The sequence below is a fragment of the Mesoplodon bidens genome, assembly GCF_964165515.1.
Source record: "Mesoplodon bidens genome assembly, chromosome: 4".
In the NCBI taxonomy this organism is placed as follows: Eukaryota; Metazoa; Chordata; class Mammalia; order Artiodactyla; family Ziphiidae; genus Mesoplodon; species Mesoplodon bidens.
Window position 1 is genome coordinate 12946425 of NC_138160.1, and position 17558 is coordinate 12963982.

Consider the following 17558-nt stretch of genomic DNA (forward strand, 5'->3'; position numbering starts at 1 on the left):
CTATTTTAGCAGCGACTCAGCTTTGTATTTACTTTCTATAGAAATGAGATTAGGAAAACTGAAAGCTGTTTTTGTAGGAACCCTAACTTTTCTCAAGCCTTTGTCATCAGCTGCTGCATCAGTTACTTCTTAGGGTTAAAAGAAAGAATTGCCCTCTGTGGGCTGCTGGCTGGTGTTTGGCCTTTTCTAATAAGAAGGAGGAAGGAACTGAGGAATGAACCGATGTGCAGTGTGACCAAAATAAAGTGCACTTTCCACAGGCCATAGGAGGAACATGGTTTTTATTTTCAAGATCAAAAAAACAGGCAGCAGAAGCTCCTCTAGGTGGAGTCTGTGCAGCCTAAATAGCCTGTGGAAAGATGATGCTGGGCCAGAGCTGGCGGTGTCTTCCTCGCTTCCCTGCACACCACCCCAGCAAAGATGCTAGAATCTAAATGGGTTCTCTAGGTTGAGTGTTTACCTCCCTAACTTATGTCCTTAGCTACTAAACATACCACTTGCCCAGAAGTAAGCTACTGTTGAAAGTGTTCAAAGGCTAAACTGGTTAACTCTTTGAAAGTCGCAATAACTTACCCTAGTTCACAGCACTTGCTCTACGTTTTGTTAAATTAAAATCTAGAAGTTACAGTTTTCACTGCATTTGATTAAAATGCTGAAGTTCGGACATTGAATTCACGGTGTGCTTGGTCTAATTCCTAGCATATCTCACTAGTGAAATGTTTTAAAACACCGTAATCATTTAGTATTGTTTTCTGTCTCTGCAGCATATTCCTAAAAGAGCTGGAAAAATATGAACAGTTGCCAGAGGACGTTGGACATTGCTTTGTAACCTGGGTAATGAAACCTCAACTGCTTGTTCTGTCACAGTTGCTTTGAGGGAAGTTGGAAGGAATACTGTTCATTTCTCAAGTGTCGCCATTTTCTCCTGGTGTCTACAGAGAGAGAAATAGACTGTACCTCAAAGAATTACATTCTCCAGCTATTTATTAATGTGGAATAAGCTTTTTATTGATAGTTGTGATGGTTTGAAATAGAATGTTGAGTTAGTGTGCCAGGCCTCTTCATGGCCCCGGGGATTCACAGGTAATCGTGAGTGCCCAGCCCTGCCTGGGAGGATTGTTCTGTCGGGAGGGAGGGAGGGAAGGAGGCAAGTGACCTGGTGATCAGGCCCTGCTCTCTAAGTGTGACACTCACGTTTGCATATAGCATCATGGGAAGAGGGGCCGGCATTCAGCCCCGACTCTCCAGGCCAGGGGAGCACGTGTGTCCTAGTAGCAGGATGTGTTTCTTATTTTAATAGCTTTCTTTATAAAGTAGGGTTTCTTAAATTGGGGGCTTGAGTTTCATTTATACACACAGCTTCTTTTCTACATAAAAGTTTATCATAATTTGATTTATTGTCATTTGAAAGAGATAGTCTAATTTTCTTTTTGTTTATATAGGCAGACAAGTTTCAGATGTATGTCACATATTGCAAAAATAAGCCTGATTCTACTCAGCTGATATTAGAGCATGCAGGATCCTACTTTGATGTAAGTAATAGATTACTAAAGCAGCTGTGATATTTTCTAAGTTGCATTTCGTGGACATAAAATGCAGCATGACTCATAACTTTCACCTAATGGATGGCATGATACCGTTTTTATCTGTCACATTTATAATGGGATATTCTTATATTCTGTTTTTAAAAGATGCTTCTCAAATACTGCAAGCTGTATATCTGTAAAAAATTCAGATTTTAATATATATATGTGTATATATGTCATTACTTACAATTTGTATAGAGTCATTAATTTTTTACATGTAATATCGTGTAAAAAGTATGAGTAGTAACTATTAAATTAAGCTTCTTTTCCCCTCTATAAAAAATAACTTTGAATCTTTTTTGATCATTTATTTTTCCCATTTCAATTTCATGATGTTATTAACTTCCAAAAGTGGCCTATCCGTAAAATTTTACAAATAGCACTCTAACAGCTCAGACCGTTAGGAGGTTCATTAATTATATTCTCATCGGTGTAAACACGGTTCATCTTTTTTGGGACCATGTTGCAGGGAGGTTATTTTAGTACGAAAGGTGATGGAGCCTCATGATATAATATATAGAGTAATTTTGGGGTTTCCATAACAGAGTCAAATGTGTGCCAAATAAATTTTGATTAAAAGAATTTTACATATCATTTGGTGCCTGAGGCCACGAGGATATTAGACTTGTTTCCGTCTTTATGTTTGTACGTGGCTGAGTGTGATCATCTGCTCTGAAAGTCTGGGAAATGAGGATACATTTTAGCTCCTGTCTTTTGAGGTGGAGCCCTGCCTGTAGATGCCCCTAGTTTAGTTGCCATTCTCATGACCAGTAGTTACACATCACTGCCTGGGTGAATATGAAGCCTGCTCCCAGCCCAGTGAGGCCTTTTCTTTCCGATATTTCACACGACCCTGGGTCTTTGCCATTATGTGGAACCCAACACTGTGGCTCTATGCAGTTAGGATTATTGAAGGCCTTATTGAGCGTATGGCACATGTGCTGTTTGGAATCAAAAGTCATTAAAAAAAACCCATGCCCTAAGGAGGATGCCAAGAGCTAAGATACTGCAAATACAGTAGGTTGGTGTGCAAATGAGAGCAAGCAGGAGAGAGGACTTCCTTATAGCGAGGACGAAGGAAGCCTCCAGTAGGGAGGGTCGCGTGTGGTCTGCGACGAGGGTGCGCACGTGGCTGAAGCTTCAGGAGCTGCAGTGGGAGAGTGTGACTGCCGGGCAGGCGCAGTGATGACAGCACCAGGAGTGGTTGGCTTCCCTGCTTGACCTCTGCACGTGGAGGCCTGTAATACGGGGGGAAACACTGTGTCTTCAGTATTCAAAGTGATGACCGAGATTTGTGATTTTTATGTTGAGCTTATTAAAAGAAGCAGTAGTGATTTCTACTTTAGAAAAAGTGGTTTGTGTGTATTCATCATGGGGGTAAATGAATGTAAATTTTTAGTTCCTGTTATCTGACTTACACAGTGGTGTGTGTGTGCTTTTTTTTAATTCAGGAGATACAGCAGCGGCACGGATTAGCCAATTCCATCTCTTCCTACCTTATTAAACCTGTTCAGCGAATAACAAAGTATCAGCTCCTTTTAAAAGTATGTATGAAGCCTCTTCAGCGTGAAGAATTTTACTCACTGTGCATTATCATTTTGACATTGTTTTATGTATGTAAAGTACCCTGAGTTTTTGAAATAACACCGAGCAAATTAACGTCAGTTTATAACTCATTGCCAGTTATTGCCCCGAACGATTTGTCAGTGCATCTGGTAAATAATAGTATATTTCTTGATTAGGCACCTGAACTTTGTTGACTGACCCTAGTCCCTGACATAAAATGAGAAAGGAAGGAAAAATTGTCAATCCTGGATGATTTAGTACCATTGTTCCCAGTATGACTTGTATCAGACTGACCTCTGCTGTTTCTTGGTTATGAATGATTATAGTTAAAATCACACTTGTAAAAATCAAATAATGATTAGTTCTGACAATAGAATGGTGAAGAAAACTTAGAATTTGTGATAAGAGTTGTTACAGAATTCATTATATATAACTGACGCACATTTTCTTGACTACAAGAAAAATAATTTACAAACTCTATCTCTCATGGTGTTTCCCCCACCGTTTCCTTGGCTGGTGAATGTTATTAAACGTTAGAACGTACCCACATCCATTCATCCCAGTAAGAACATTGCATGACCCCAACTAAGTCCCCAGTTCGGTCCTAACACAGCAATAGGAGATGATCATGTAATTTTTCTAGATATAAAAGAAATACAGAAGATGAAGTTATGAATGCCTGAAACCCTTATTTTTACCCTTTTTGTTAATACAAAAAAATCTAGAAACAGTAAAAAGTGGCTACATTCTTTTGGGTAAGGGATACCATTATGGCGTTCTTACATTGGAACAGCTCTCCTGCACATCCCTGTCAGAACCCCATTACGTGATTTCACGACCACCACGGCAGAAATCTGTGGTTGCTATAAACATGAAATAAAAGTCAGGAGGCCAAGTTGTTTATATTCACGTTTGCCCTTTGCTTTCTCATTCTGCAAAGGCAGTTTACCTCTTAGCGTCCTCAGGATGGACGGGTTTGGTTGTTAGCACATGGTTCCAGTAAAGATCTCTTCCTCGGTGACCTCCCATCTAGTCATTCACTGGTAAACCTCTGCTTTAGTTTATAAACCTGACTTTATTCTGCCCAGGGCCTCTTCAAGAGAGCAGTCATGAGCTGTGCCGAGCTCCCCAACGAGGAGGGTTTCCTGACAGTGACGTTAGTCTCAGCGCATTGCAGTTTTAAAGCACTTTTTGCCAAGCTGCTCAGAATAATAGGTGCACACCATCTGGCCATGAGAAGAGGGGCCTGTCAGGCATCTGCATTGCCCGAAACCATCCAGGGTATGGCCAGAGTCGACTGCAGGGCCACGTCCCTCTTGTTGAGCCGCAGGACACAGAAAGCTGTTGTTACCGTTACTGCCTGATCAAAGTCATATAGGCGCTGGTGAGAAGATATCTTGGAGCCACCAGAGAGTGACTCTGTTGTCCCGCTGTCACTCCTCTAACGACAGGTGTCCCCTACGCAGATCTGAAATGTAATCATGCCCGGGGAGGCGTGCTGCAACCATTAGAGCTTTCTGAATGGCCCAGCACCGAGAAGAAGCGTTTCCCTGTAGGTGACCGTGCAGCGGTGCTGTCCCCGCTGTGAGACGGCACCTGCAGGGCAGAGGGGACATCGTGTTCACGGCACCAGAGGGCTCAGAATCGTGCTGGGACCCTGTGCAAGTAGAGCAGTACCAACTGGACTCTGGCTTGACCTTCGGACGTAACCACTAGCTGACTGTGCTTTGCTACACTGGCTAAATATTTTATTGGTCATTTCTGAGGCTCGGTAGTTGACGTGTACACTCACTTCGTTTTAATCTCTGACTGCATCTGGTTTCCTCTGAACTGAAGGAACGTCCTGATTGGAGCAGGACAAACCCTTGCATCCACTGGATTAAGAGGCAGTTCAGGTTTATCGTTCATTCTCTATGCGAATCCCTGCCCAATTGAGCACAGTTTGTTTTTATCTTGAAAGTCATGGATTCTCACAAACTCTTTTCATTTCTGCAAAGACCTCCATAGCGGAGCATTTTGCTCTCTTGGGCGCATTCACGGTGTTGCTTTCCCACAGGAGCTGCTCACGTGCTGTGAGGAGGGGAAGGGGGAGATTAAGGACGGCCTGGAGGTGATGCTCAGCGTGCCAAAGCGGGCCAACGACGCCATGCACCTGAGCATGCTGGAAGGTACGTCCTCCCGTCTCCCGCTGACGCCACCTGTCCGCCACCCGCCGCGTCCTTGTGCCTCTGTGTTTAGTTAGGAGTCATCAGTGCAGGTGCAGGTGTCTTCTTTTTTCAATAGTCGGTCTCGTTGCTTCCCTTAAGGAGTACATGACATGCTTCGACCTCGTCACAAGCCTGTCCTTGTCCCCTCGCTGGCGAGCAGCCACTCCACGCTCTGAACCCAGGGAGCACCTTGTGTCCCTTGCCTTCAGCTACCTGGTCTCTGTGTTAGAAGGACAGGTGGAAGGATAGGTAGACCCATCCCCCAAGATTGTAAAATCCCGAACAGCGCTCGAACCTTCCCCATCTCCGCGTCCACCGCATCACTTGCCAGAGCCTTGAACCAAGCAGGTTCCACATCCCTGCCCGTGCAGCCAAACAGCGCGTGGAACGTGGCAAAAAGAGAATCAGATAAATACGCCTAGAAATGATCGTCGCCAGTATAATTTCCACGAATGCTTCTGTTTAAGAAAGCCATTTCTGTGTTACAGCTCAACTCTCATTATCAGGTTACACAGAGTTACTTTAAGAAGTAATCCTGCCCCAAATGCTTTAACCAGCCTCTGTGGTCACTATTGGTCACATTGAAGAGTTTCCCAGTTAGGGCAGAGGTGCTGCTATTTGTTAGTTACAGAGACCCCCCCCCCCCCAAATCAGACGCCAAGCCAGAGCACCTTTTCCCCCTTTGATGTAAAATCCTGAGCTGGTGGGCAGCCCTCAGGGCGTCACCAGGGACTCAGGCTCTGTCCAGCTGGTCTCTCTCCGCTCCTTGGATGTTTTGCTGGTTGGCCAGCTGCAGGGTGTGTCAAGGCCACGTTAGCCTTCCATCTAGCAGGATGTGGGGAAAGAGCGGGGAGGGGACAGCTCGAAGGGCAGAAACCAGAAGCTGTGCCCGAGTCTCCCTGCGTGGCCCGGGCGTAGGTGAGCGTGCGTGTGGCTGCTCCTGGCCACACGGGGGGCTGGGAAATGTAGTGCTGGCTTGAGCGGCCACGGAGGGGCTTCTGCTCGTAGAGGAGGGGGGCCCTGGAGGCTGGCACGTAACTAGCAGCCCCTGCCCGGGGGTCGGCCACTTCAGGAAGAGAGAGCCGCAGTGAACGGCAGCCAGTGACCAGAGCGCGACCGACTGGCTTGAAGAGCTTCGTGTCCGGAGGAGAGAAAACCCCCCAAGGAAGGGTAGTCAGAGGCCCAGATGGGAAACTTTAATCGGAGATTTAATGGCTGGGCGTTTTGCAAATGTTTAAGTAGCCGGGATGCTGCTACTGCGTCATTTTTCATTTTCTTTCAAATTGACCGTGCCTCCTTTTTTTCGTGTTCTAGGGTTTGATGAAAACATTGAGTCTCAGGGAGAACTCATCCTGCAGGAATCCTTCCAAGTGTGGGACCCCAAAACCTTAATTCGAAAGGGTCGAGAACGGCACCTCTTCCTTTTTGAAATGTCCTTAGTGTTTAGTAAAGAAGTGAAAGATTCCAGTGGCAGAAGCAAGTACCTTTATAAAAGCAAATTGTTTGTAAGTACAGGCCTTCAGAATTGTAAGTTTAAGGGTGACACAGTTGCAGCTTCTTGTGGTCAGAGAAAAATTTCTGTTGGTGGCCTTCAGTTTAACCTCCCTAACTCCGCAAGTGTGACTCTGAAGCAGCTTCTTCAGTGAAATACTGACAGCCTTGAGTCCACTGGAGGGCGCTTGTGAGTTTGCGTGTCCCTAGACTTAGGAAACTTGCTTTTTCTAAATTCCGTAGAATCCAACTGCAGGATAAGAAGACACTTTGTAAGTGAACTTAATTTATTTATCTCCTGTGTGCCTTAACTAGCTTTATAAATCAATCAATCATGTTAGACTATGATTAAGTAAGTTCTCATATCATTATAATTCATATTTCATTCACCGACATTGGAATTTATTGAAGCAGCCTACTGGGTGGCTCACTGTGGGCTCTTAATGATGAAGTTTGATTTTTTTCATTAAAAATACATTTATGAAAAGCAGCAGCAGAATACCATTATTAGAGAAAATGTATGTTATAAGCAGAAATCGTTTTAAAGATACACAGCCCCACCTGCCTAGAGACAGCCTCCCTTGAGCGCTTGGTAGATAGAGTGACGCATCTGAATTCTTCTTTAACTTGTCGGCGTACTTCCGAGCAAGAGAAACACACCTGGTGCTCTTTTCCATGGGTGGCAGCCCCACACGAGTATCTATAAACCACAGGTCGACGCTCCGAAAAGTCTCGGGCGGGTGTCATCCTCACCTTCCCTTCGTGGGCCATATCTCAGAGGGCTTTCAACACAAAATTGCTGGGCAGGGGGAGGAAAAAATCACAATCAGAGAATAGAAAATGCGGTAGAATTTGGTTTCTTCACAAGAGATGGCAGATCACTTATAAATATTGGTAGATGTTTGGACTTTGGACAACTTATACATTAGACGTTTTTATGATATCCACGTATTAATCAAATTCCCAAAGTAATAGAATACTACCAAGTGTAGAAATCATCTTAATAATAATCTGGAGTTTGCAAGTTCAGGCTAATGGTAGGCATACCATTTTCTTTGGCTTGTTTCCTGTTTGAGATTGTCTTTTGGATCACAGCCCACCTTACCTCATTTTAGATCATATTGTAGCTGGAAAGAAAACACGAAGCATTGCTGGCTAATAATTTCACTAGCTGGCCTTCATCCGTCCCTAGGGACCAAGCTAGTCTGTTTTAGAAGCTGATACATCTTCACTTCATTTATCTTTTAAAAGTTAAGGTTCCCTCAGAGGCCACAATCATGAATCACTTCCTTTGCTGGAAAGGAGAGAATGCATTGGGGTGAACCTGGTTGCGGGGGAGGTTGAAGATGTTGACCTTCATCTACACTCTTCCGTGTTCTGCGTCTCCTGCAAATGCACGTATTATAGAGAGAAAGTTTGTCTCTTAGCCCTTAACATTATTGGCGAAATAGTAGACATTAATGCTATGGATAAACGCAGTGGAAACGAACTGCGTTTTAAAATATCATTTAGCTTCTTCTGTGACGCTAGTCCGTTCGTGGAGGTGACAGGGGCTCTTTTGCAACTAGGACAGACTCATTCTATTGTTTATAAGGTTGGAAGTAGTCAGCTCTCGATTTTCCAGATCATAGGAAATAGGACTTTCCAGGTATTTTGGTTTTCTTCTGGATTTGCTTGTTGACCTGCATCAGGGTTTCCAGTGGAGGTGCTCAGAGGAAGTGAAAGAGATGAAGCCCGTCATGTGTAGCCTAAGAACAAAATTTCCTCATTTTAACTAAAGCGAGGTCTAAGGAGTATGTATCAGCGTAAACAAAACTGTGTCATTACAACCTAGCATGAGCACAAGTCACCAAAAACGGTTTCCTTTGTCTCTGTTCTATATCCTGCCAGAATTTTACTGTTGCCTAATTACGTAATTGTCTTTTTATCCAGACCTCAGAGTTGGGTGTCACAGAACACGTTGAAGGAGATCCTTGCAAATTTGCACTGTGGGTGGGGAGGACGCCAACTTCAGATAATAAAATTGTCCTTAAGGTATGTCCATCCGAAGCTTGGGAGTGTGCTTTGTGACAAGATGACCATGTCTGTGAGTGCTTTTCCCTGTTGTTGAGCCATATTGGTTTTCATGTCCTTTTATTGTTCCCTTTGTGTTCTGTAGAGACTGGTGATTACCACAAAAAGAACAGTAGAATAAATTCAGTTTGGTATTCTAGTGGTGAAATTAACTCGAGCTAAATTTTTGCTGGCCTACAAAAGGTCACTTGGAGAAAGGTCTTTCTAAACTTCTCCATTCTTCCAGTCCTGCAAAGAATTGGGTGATTCCACAAGAGATGCAAGAAGTTGAGGTACAGGAGGAGGGAGATATGGACCAGTAGCTCCCATTGTACACTTGACCTCTGGTTTCCAAAGGAAAATAGGCACCTGATGAATCTGTGAGGACCTTTGACAGTTTCAAGGCTGAACGTGCCAGGAGTCTTCATGGGGTCCTAGACTCTGGCTTTCCAGTTTGGAGGCAGAGAAAAAGCGGGGAGGGTCATGATCAGGTATAGGGTTTGGTAATGTTATCATTTAAAGTGTTCAAAAACACTAAGGGTGCTTTGGAGTATGTGGTCTTTGAGGGAGGAATATATCTTTGAATATTTAATTTGAACGCTCTTTTGAGTATACTAACCTCTCCTAGGAAAGTTGGAGGGCTCTAAGGGTGTCTTGTGGACTTCCCTGCTCCTGTGTTTGAGAAAATGCAGATGGAACTGTCTTCCTGAGCTATCTGGAAAGACCATAAGCGACTTCAGATGTAGCTGAAGATTTGTAGTATATTGGGAGACGAGCCAAAAGCTTAATGGGTCTTTGGTGTGTGGACTTGCATGTCAGCAATTTTGTCCCTTACATTCCTTTTGAATCTCTCTACGGTATTTCCAGCAACTGTGAGTTATTTAACAGTACGGCGCTCTTGTAGAGCCTGTACTTTAGTGACCACTGACTGTGGAAGCCATTGTGTTCCTAAGGTCTTTATTCACATGGCAATGATGGATTGTTTTGCAATGAATATATGACTACCAGCCCAGTGTATTCTCGTTAGTACTGGCATAAAGCCCTATAAAGTATGAATTGCACAGATAGCTGAACTATTCTAAGGGATAAAGTTTCAAGGTATACTCAAGACCTTAAAACTTCCAACTTAGGAGTATTTATCCAGATTAGCTGCAGTGACACATGCCAAAGGGTACATCTGAGAAATAGTGCCAGATATTTTAGCCAGATATGGACTACTTTCATTTAGGACATAATAAAATACTCATGATGCAATTGAAGAATCAGATTTCCTTGCAGGCTTTACCAAATGAAAGTTTTCTAGGGAATTTAGGGTAATATTTTTCTGACTTCTAATGAGAGGCTAAAGGAAATGATGTCCTTATTAATTTCAGAGACTGCTTAGTGGTGGTGGTGATGGTGGTGTTGATGGCGTAGATGGTGGTGGAGGTGGAGGTGGTGGATATTTTAGCAGTGGTTATGGTATAGATGGTGGTGAGGGTGTATATGGTGGTAGAGATGGTGAGGGTGTAGGTGGTGGTAGAGATGGTGAGGGCGTAGATGGAGGTGGAGGTGGTGAGGGTGGAGGTGGTGGTAGAGATGGTGAGGGTGTAGATGGTGGTAGAGATGGTGAGGGTGTAGATGGAGGTGGAGGTGGTGAGGGTGTATATGGTGGTAGAGATGGTGAGGGCGTAGGTGGTGGTAGAGATGGTGAGGGCGTAGGTGGTGGTAGAGATGGTGAGGGCGTAGGTGGTGGTAGAGATGGTGAGGGCGTAGATGGAGGTGGAGGTGGTGAGGGTGTAGGTGGTGGTAGAGATGGTGAGGGCGTAGATAGAGGTGGAGGTGGTGGATATTTTAGCAGTGGCGATGGTGGTTATGGTGTAGATGGTGGTGAGGGTATAGACAGTGGTAGAGATGGCAATGGTGTAGATGGTGTAGACAGTGGTGGTGGTGGAGGTGGTGACAGTCATGGTGGTAATGACAGTGATGGTGATGGCCTAGTACTTGTAGAACAAAATTGTGACCTTTTTTTACTTTTGTAGTCTGGAAAGGAGAATTTTTATTTCTAAATCCTTTCTTGAACAGATTGAGACTACTTGAGAGTATGAAACAGGTTGTTCCCTTCTCTTGGCCAAGTGGGGCCTTTGCTTAGTACTCTAGCTGGGTTGCCTTTCTTTTACTGTCTCTGAAAAATTGGTGCCTTTTTTCCTTGTTTAATTTCTTTAAGGTTAGGAGAATTGCTCTCCATAAATGTAATGGTCAGTTTGCTCTACTTAAATTACGAGAATTTTCTTTATTTTTGAACATGGTACATACAGATCTCCAAACTTTGCCAAATGTCCTTTCTCAGATACTTCCCTTTGTTTAACATCCCAGACATTTGTATCAGGCGTTTAAATTCCAGTAGTTCTGTGTTGTTCACAGTTGTGCATCCCGAGATGCTTATTTCATGCACAGACTCCCCTGTTCCCTAGTCACGCTGCCTCCTACCCCAGGAGAAACGGGTTTTACTGCTCTCCTGGCATCAGATCTGGGGAGAGGAACAGGAGGCTCCTTTCCTCCTTCACTTATTTCTCTGTTACTGCTTCTCATTAACTTTGAAGACACATCCTGCAGTGAAAACATTTTATTAAGAAAGAGAGTTCTCAATTTTAATTTCCTTTCCCAGCATGGGCTTTGACCTCGTATTTTCAAAAACAAGGTCCACCACGAGAAAAGGCTGGGTTCCCCTCCCTGCGTGATCTCATCCATAATCCCACTGATGATTGTTTTAATCATTCACAGGGAATTATGCTTATATCATAGGAGGTTGATGTTTTCCGTAAGGAAATTAAAAACTGTTAACTAAGGCCCAGAACATGTAAAAAGGAAAAAAAAAAAAAACAAAAAAAAACACCTCCTTTGAGGCACAGTGAAAGAAAAAAATCTGGAAAAAGTGATGCCATATGTGTTCATTCAACCGAGGCTTGTTGAGTATCTACGATGTGTCATTTCCAGAGAACCTTTCTCCAGTGTTGCAGTGGAGTTGAGGGAAATCCACCATATGTATGTAACTGGCAGTAGGCTACCCTGGTTTATCCCAGTGGTCTAACCGGAGGTGGATACAGGCAGAGATTGGGGGGATGGGCTGGGGTGTCCACCCCCCAGGAATCCCGGCTTCTTCACCTGCTGCCAGCGTGGCCTTAGGCACATTTCCAGTGTGTCCACACTGCAGGTCCTCATTTATAACAGGAGGATTAGGGAGGCCCCAACTCCATAGAGTGCAAGTGGGGATGGGGAGCGGATGCAGGTGGGGAAGCGGTGCAGCTGCACCAGTTGATCGTGAGTCCAAGGGGGTGAGGTGGCAAGCTCTGGGGCACTGGTTCAGGTTCCTGCCGATGCTCCACGGGCCACTGGCCACTTGTCTGCCTAAAGGGCCTCAAGACACTTGGCTTTGTGGGTGGTTGTGTTTTCATATTTACCTAGGGCTGCTTAACAGGTCTTAGGGCTGGAGAATGATTGATTACTAGACTATTCAGAGATCTGGAATAACATGAACGCTATAGAATAAAAACAGTCTTGATGACAGAATATTCAAAATTGGGGTCATTTATTGGGTGGGAAATTAAACACCAGGAGATGGTTGCTTTTCTGCTGAAAAGTTATTTTTTAAATGGGCAATTCCAGGAATGCAGGGACCTGAGTGTGGTTAGTGCAGGTTCTGGAAAAGGCCTCTTCTGTATCCTGATTGATTCTAACACTCTGTCAAGGCCTCCAGTATAGAAAACAAGCAGGACTGGATCAAGCACATCCGGGAAGTGATCCAGGAAAGGACCATTCACCTGAAAGGCGCCCTGAAGGAGCCCATTCACATCCCCAAAACAGCTCCGGCAACGAGACAGAAGGGAAGGAGGTCAGTGCCTGGGGATTTTTTTGTAAGTTTGCTTTTATTGAAGGAAAGGAACAAGGCAATGTTAACATACTGTTTTTCAAAAATCATTTTTCTCAAATATTTTTGAGAAATATTGAGGAGTAATTTTCTAAAGAATACGATTTATATATAACATCATTCTTAGCAATGAAATTCCTCTGTCAAGACAACAGCCTCCTTCGGCTTCAAGTAAATGAAAGTCTATATGCAAATCCCTAATTCTTCTCCTTTTCCACCCCAAGTGTTAATCTGTGCTCATGTGTAAGTCGTGCATGTGACCTTGGACAAGTTATGTAGCATCTAGACGTTTTTGCTTCTCATTTCTAAAATGGCGGTGACCCTATCAACTGGATTTTATTACTGTGAGAACTAAGTGCAGTGGTAGATGTTAGACTCTCAGCCCAGGGCCCAGCAAAAAGCCTGTTCTCAGTGAAGCGTCATCTATCATCATTAATACCGTGGTGGCAGCCGTAATCAGAGACCAATTTGCACCTCTTTAAACAAATCTGTTCTTCCTCCAATTGCTGATAGCCCATCTTTACCATTCTATTTTTTTTTTAACATCTTTATTGGAGTATAGTTGCTTTACAATGGTGTGTTAGTTTCTGCTGTATAACAAAGTGAATCAGTTATACATATACATATGTCCCCATATCTCTTCCCTCTTGCGTCTCCCTCCCTCCCTTCCACCCTCCCTGTCAAATCCAGCAGTGTCAGGAATTTCTCTGTGTCTCCAGGGATGGAGAGGATCTGGATAGCCAAGGAGATGGCAGCAGCCAACCTGATACGATTTCAATCGCATCCCGGACGTCCCAGAACACTCTGGACAGTGATAAGGTGAGCCAGAACTAGCCCTTTCTCTGAGGAGGTGCATGTGGCCAGTCTCTGGTCGGTCGACAAATGACAGTTTGTCATCAGCATTTCACACAGCTGCCATGGGTTAAAAGAGGTGCCCGGACGTGGTACCAGGAGCAAAGATTTGCGGCGTCGGGGCTAGCAGGCTTGAACCCTGAAGATTCAGGAAAAAATCACTCGCCCTTCCCAGTGCTGTTACATGGTTTTCTATCCGAGTGTTCTAAGGCCGTGTGTTTAAGCTTTTTTATTTTATATTAAGCAGAAGACCCTATTATTTTAAATTAAATCTTACACAGAGCCCTGGTATGTAAAAGCGGGGTGCTCCGATTGAAGCAGGGTCAGCGGCATCTGTCGGTGGGCCCTGAGGCGCCCGTGCTCTGCCCACCAGGAAGGAGAATCTGATTTGCAGCAAAGAAGTCTGTAGGTTTACCTTCTGCAGCAGTGGCCTAGAGTGTCCTGTGATTTTGTCTTGATAGAATCAACTAACCTACAAAATAAACTGATGGGAGAAGTTGGAACCCTGGGCTTACATGATGCGCAGGTGACCAGAGTCCCCTGTAAAAGCCAGTGGAGGCATTGATGTCCCCAGAGTCCTCAGTTCCTACTGAAATACGCACCTATTCTGTGCTTTTTCTAGAAGGCTAGTCCAAGTTCTTTTTTTTTTTTTTTTTTTTTTGCGGTACGCGGGCCTCTCACTGTTGTGGCCTCTCCCGTTGCGGAGCACAGGCTCCAGACGCGCAGGCTCAGCGGCCATGGCTCACGGGCCCAGCCGCTCCACGGCATGTGGAATCTTCCCAGACCGGGGCACGAACCCGCGTCCCCTGCATCGGCAGGCGGACTCTCAACCACTGCACCACCAGGGAAGCCCAAGACCAAGTTCTTAAAACAAGTTTTTGACAGCAAGTAGGGGCTTCATTGAACTTGCCGTTGGTTCAGAATTCCTGGGTTTCTCAGTCCCTGACAAGGGCTGGACTTTCCCACGAGAGACCTTCGTCCCTGTGGGGCTGGAGGAGTCTGCCTTCGCACGATGTCTCCACAGCCCACTCGCTGTCCTGACCTCCCGTCATTTGGAGACGGCCGCTGTCAGAGGAGAGAGCCCAGTGTCGGGGTTTGCTTCAGGTGGCAAGTCTGAGTCCCAGGCTTCGGTCTTTTCTCACTTGCTTTTGCAGAATTCATGGTGTTGAATGTTGTTTCCAGGACAGAAGTAAGTAGGTTTAAAAATATTGGTTTCCTGCACTGATTTCATTTTCAGAATCCTTCTAATTTGAGTCATTAGCTCTTTCTCAACCTCTTTTTGACTTCACTAAATAATAAGTCCTAGAACTTACAATGCGTAGAGTAACAGGACTGGAGAGCAAAAACAACGTCTCGTTTGATTTTGTTCGGAGCCCAGTGTATTACGTTCAGCAAATATTTCTCTCCAGTGGTAATAATGAGGAATAAGATAAACGACATGTTCAGTCATTTGGTCCCTAATAGCCTCTTTCCCCGAGCCGCCCCCCCCCCCCCCGCCCCATAGTCATTCAGTGAAGAAAATAAAGTTTGAACTTGGAAACATTTCATGAGAGTAATCCCAATTATTTTCTTTTAAAAAGTAGTAATTGAGGTGACTGGGTTATCTGAATAGTTACACAAGACTTCCACCTGAAGGAAAAGTCCAAAGTAATCGTGGCTCCTGGCGAGGGGACCAATTCACAGACTCGCGGAGGCTGAGCGTCGCCGCCCCAGCTGGAGGTCCACCAAGCCCCAAACTCGCAGTCTTACCAGACGTCCTCTCATGGATCTGGTCTGGGTTTACCTGAGTTTAAAAGTTTATTTAAAAAAACAGGTGATTTGAGTGAAATTGCCAGAGAAAAATAAATATAAAAAGTTCTGTCTTTTGGAAGGAGTGTTAAGATTTTTCTAGTTGTTGGCCCAAGAAGAAAGGGTAGCTTTGCTTCTTGGGTGGTTTATGTATAAATGGGTGGTGGTGGGAGTCTGAAAAGGCCCCCTGCATCTGGGAAGGGGCTCCTGGCTCTCCAGCCCCCGGCTCTGAGATGGAGCTGCCCGGTGCCAGGTTGTGCCTCTGGCCCACAGAGAACCGTGTGCTGGTGACCCCGGGCTCCCTGTCCCCTGACACTGGGGGCTGGCAGCTGCGGGGCGCCAACCGGGATTCACAGGGCGTTTGCCCCAGAGATAAGGCTCTGCCCTGGAGTTAGGAAGAGGCAACTAGTTGTACTTCGAATCTATTATAGCAAAGTAGGCTTATGTGAACTTGGATTTGAGTCTGTACAACTCCTGTAGAAAAATAAGGCATTATCCTAGGAGCTGTTGCTTTTAAGACAACACATTGTGTACCCAGTGAGAGAGAAGGGATACATCACTAGCAACAGTATAGGTTTGCGGAAACTAATCATTCTACACTGGGGATCTACTGGGGTATTAGAATTCTTAAAGAACTGCCTCTTAAATATTTTTACCTGTGAAGGTAAGTCACCAGCTTCTGTTTACCTCATCTCACACCTCACCACCGAACTTCATTCCGTAGCTCAGAAATCCCGCCAGGGCCCCTTCTGCAGGTGCCGCCTTGCCTGTGCTCCCGGGTGAAGCTGTGAGAGCAGGCCCCCCTCAGCCGCCCTCAGCCTACCTGATGTTCTCATGACCCTTAACCATCTCGCGTAGTGACATGCCAGAACTGTTTCCTTACGTGGATGTGGCGTGTATTTAATACCCCTCATTGAGGCCACAGGTCCTTAAGAGGAAGAACACAACGAGGATGAAATGTCTTCCTAAGACCGTAGAACGGCAACGGGTTGTCTTCTTCCGTTCTTGTGTTCTCTAGTTGGGAGGAAAATAAGCAGCGTGTGAGACTTAATGTGGGTAAGTCAGAATGTGGAGTTTGGAGGGGCCATACCCATGAGGCCTTATACAAAAGAAGGCCCATGTTTGCGACCACACATATGCCTATACACGTCTGTTCTCTGCTTTGGGGAGGTTTTCTTGTAGCCGTCTCCTTTTTTTTTTTGCGGTACGCGGGCCTCTCACTGTCGCGGCCTCTCCCGTTGCGGAGCACAGGCTCCGGACGCGCAGGCTCAGCGGCCATGGCTCACGGGCCCAGCCGCTCCGCGGCATGTGGGATCTTCCCGGACCGGGGCACGAACCCACGTCCCCTGCATCGGCAGGCGGACTCTGAACCACTGCGCCACCAGGGAAGCCCGCCATCTCCTTTTATGTACTTCTCTGGTAGAACATTTCAGGGTCAGTAGGTGATTCAGGAGAATACATTTAAGAAACTGCATCCTTTATGGAGTCAGTTTGTAAAATGCACTGTTACTCTGAACTAGGCTTAACCAGAAAGCCCTGTTATCGCTGATGGCAGTAACTTTTCATATGTCCCAAGGTTCTTTCCACCCTACATATTTCAAGTTTAAATAGCCTCTGATGACATGGGCAGATAGATCTGGCAAGGGAAATGACTTCACCATATTCTGCCTGTTTGACTTAATTTACGATGTCTGTTATGAGTTAGTTGTTATCATGGAGTTTGGTTCCATTTCAGAAACTGGGTGGGGGGATGTTTTCGGCTTGGCCTCTTGGAGGACTCTTGAGGAAAAGTTGTCTGCCCAGTGCTGTAGTAACTCTCAGATGAGGCACAGTGTTTTAGAAGGCGGGGCCTGGAGACACCCTCTCTCCAGGGACACTGTTAGCAGATACAGACCACAGGCCCCCCGAGCACCTTTCCTTCCTCGAAAACGTCGGTTTTAAAATCTGCCATCTCTTTGTTCCAGATGTAAGTGTAGCACTGATTCTTAGAATTAATGGTGCTTGTGCTGATAAAGCGATCTCATGAAAATATAATTTGGGTTCCAAAGAAATCAAATGCTTGCCAGATTCTTGTCTCATTTGTCCTGAGCTTGTGTCCCTGATGTTGGG

At 45.2% G+C, this 17558-nt stretch overlaps 1 protein-coding gene across 3 annotated transcripts in view; it reads left to right on the forward strand.

Annotated features, from left to right (window-relative positions):
- Positions 1–17558, forward strand: part of TRIO (trio Rho guanine nucleotide exchange factor) — a gene marked incomplete at its 5' end in the record, with an annotated part of 386192 nt that overhangs the window by 278981 nt on the left and 89653 nt on the right. For all 3 annotated transcript variants that reach the window (XM_081233199.1, XM_081233200.1, XM_081233198.1), the window contains 8 exons: positions 765–834; positions 1443–1532; positions 3038–3130; positions 5209–5320; positions 6674–6864; positions 8783–8884; positions 12631–12773; positions 13529–13628. In XM_081233199.1, the coding sequence (XP_081089325.1) occupies positions 765–834; positions 1443–1532; positions 3038–3130; positions 5209–5320; positions 6674–6864; positions 8783–8884; positions 12631–12773; positions 13529–13628 (901 nt within the window). The remainder of the gene's footprint in view (positions 1–764; positions 835–1442; positions 1533–3037; positions 3131–5208; positions 5321–6673; positions 6865–8782; positions 8885–12630; positions 12774–13528; positions 13629–17558) is intronic.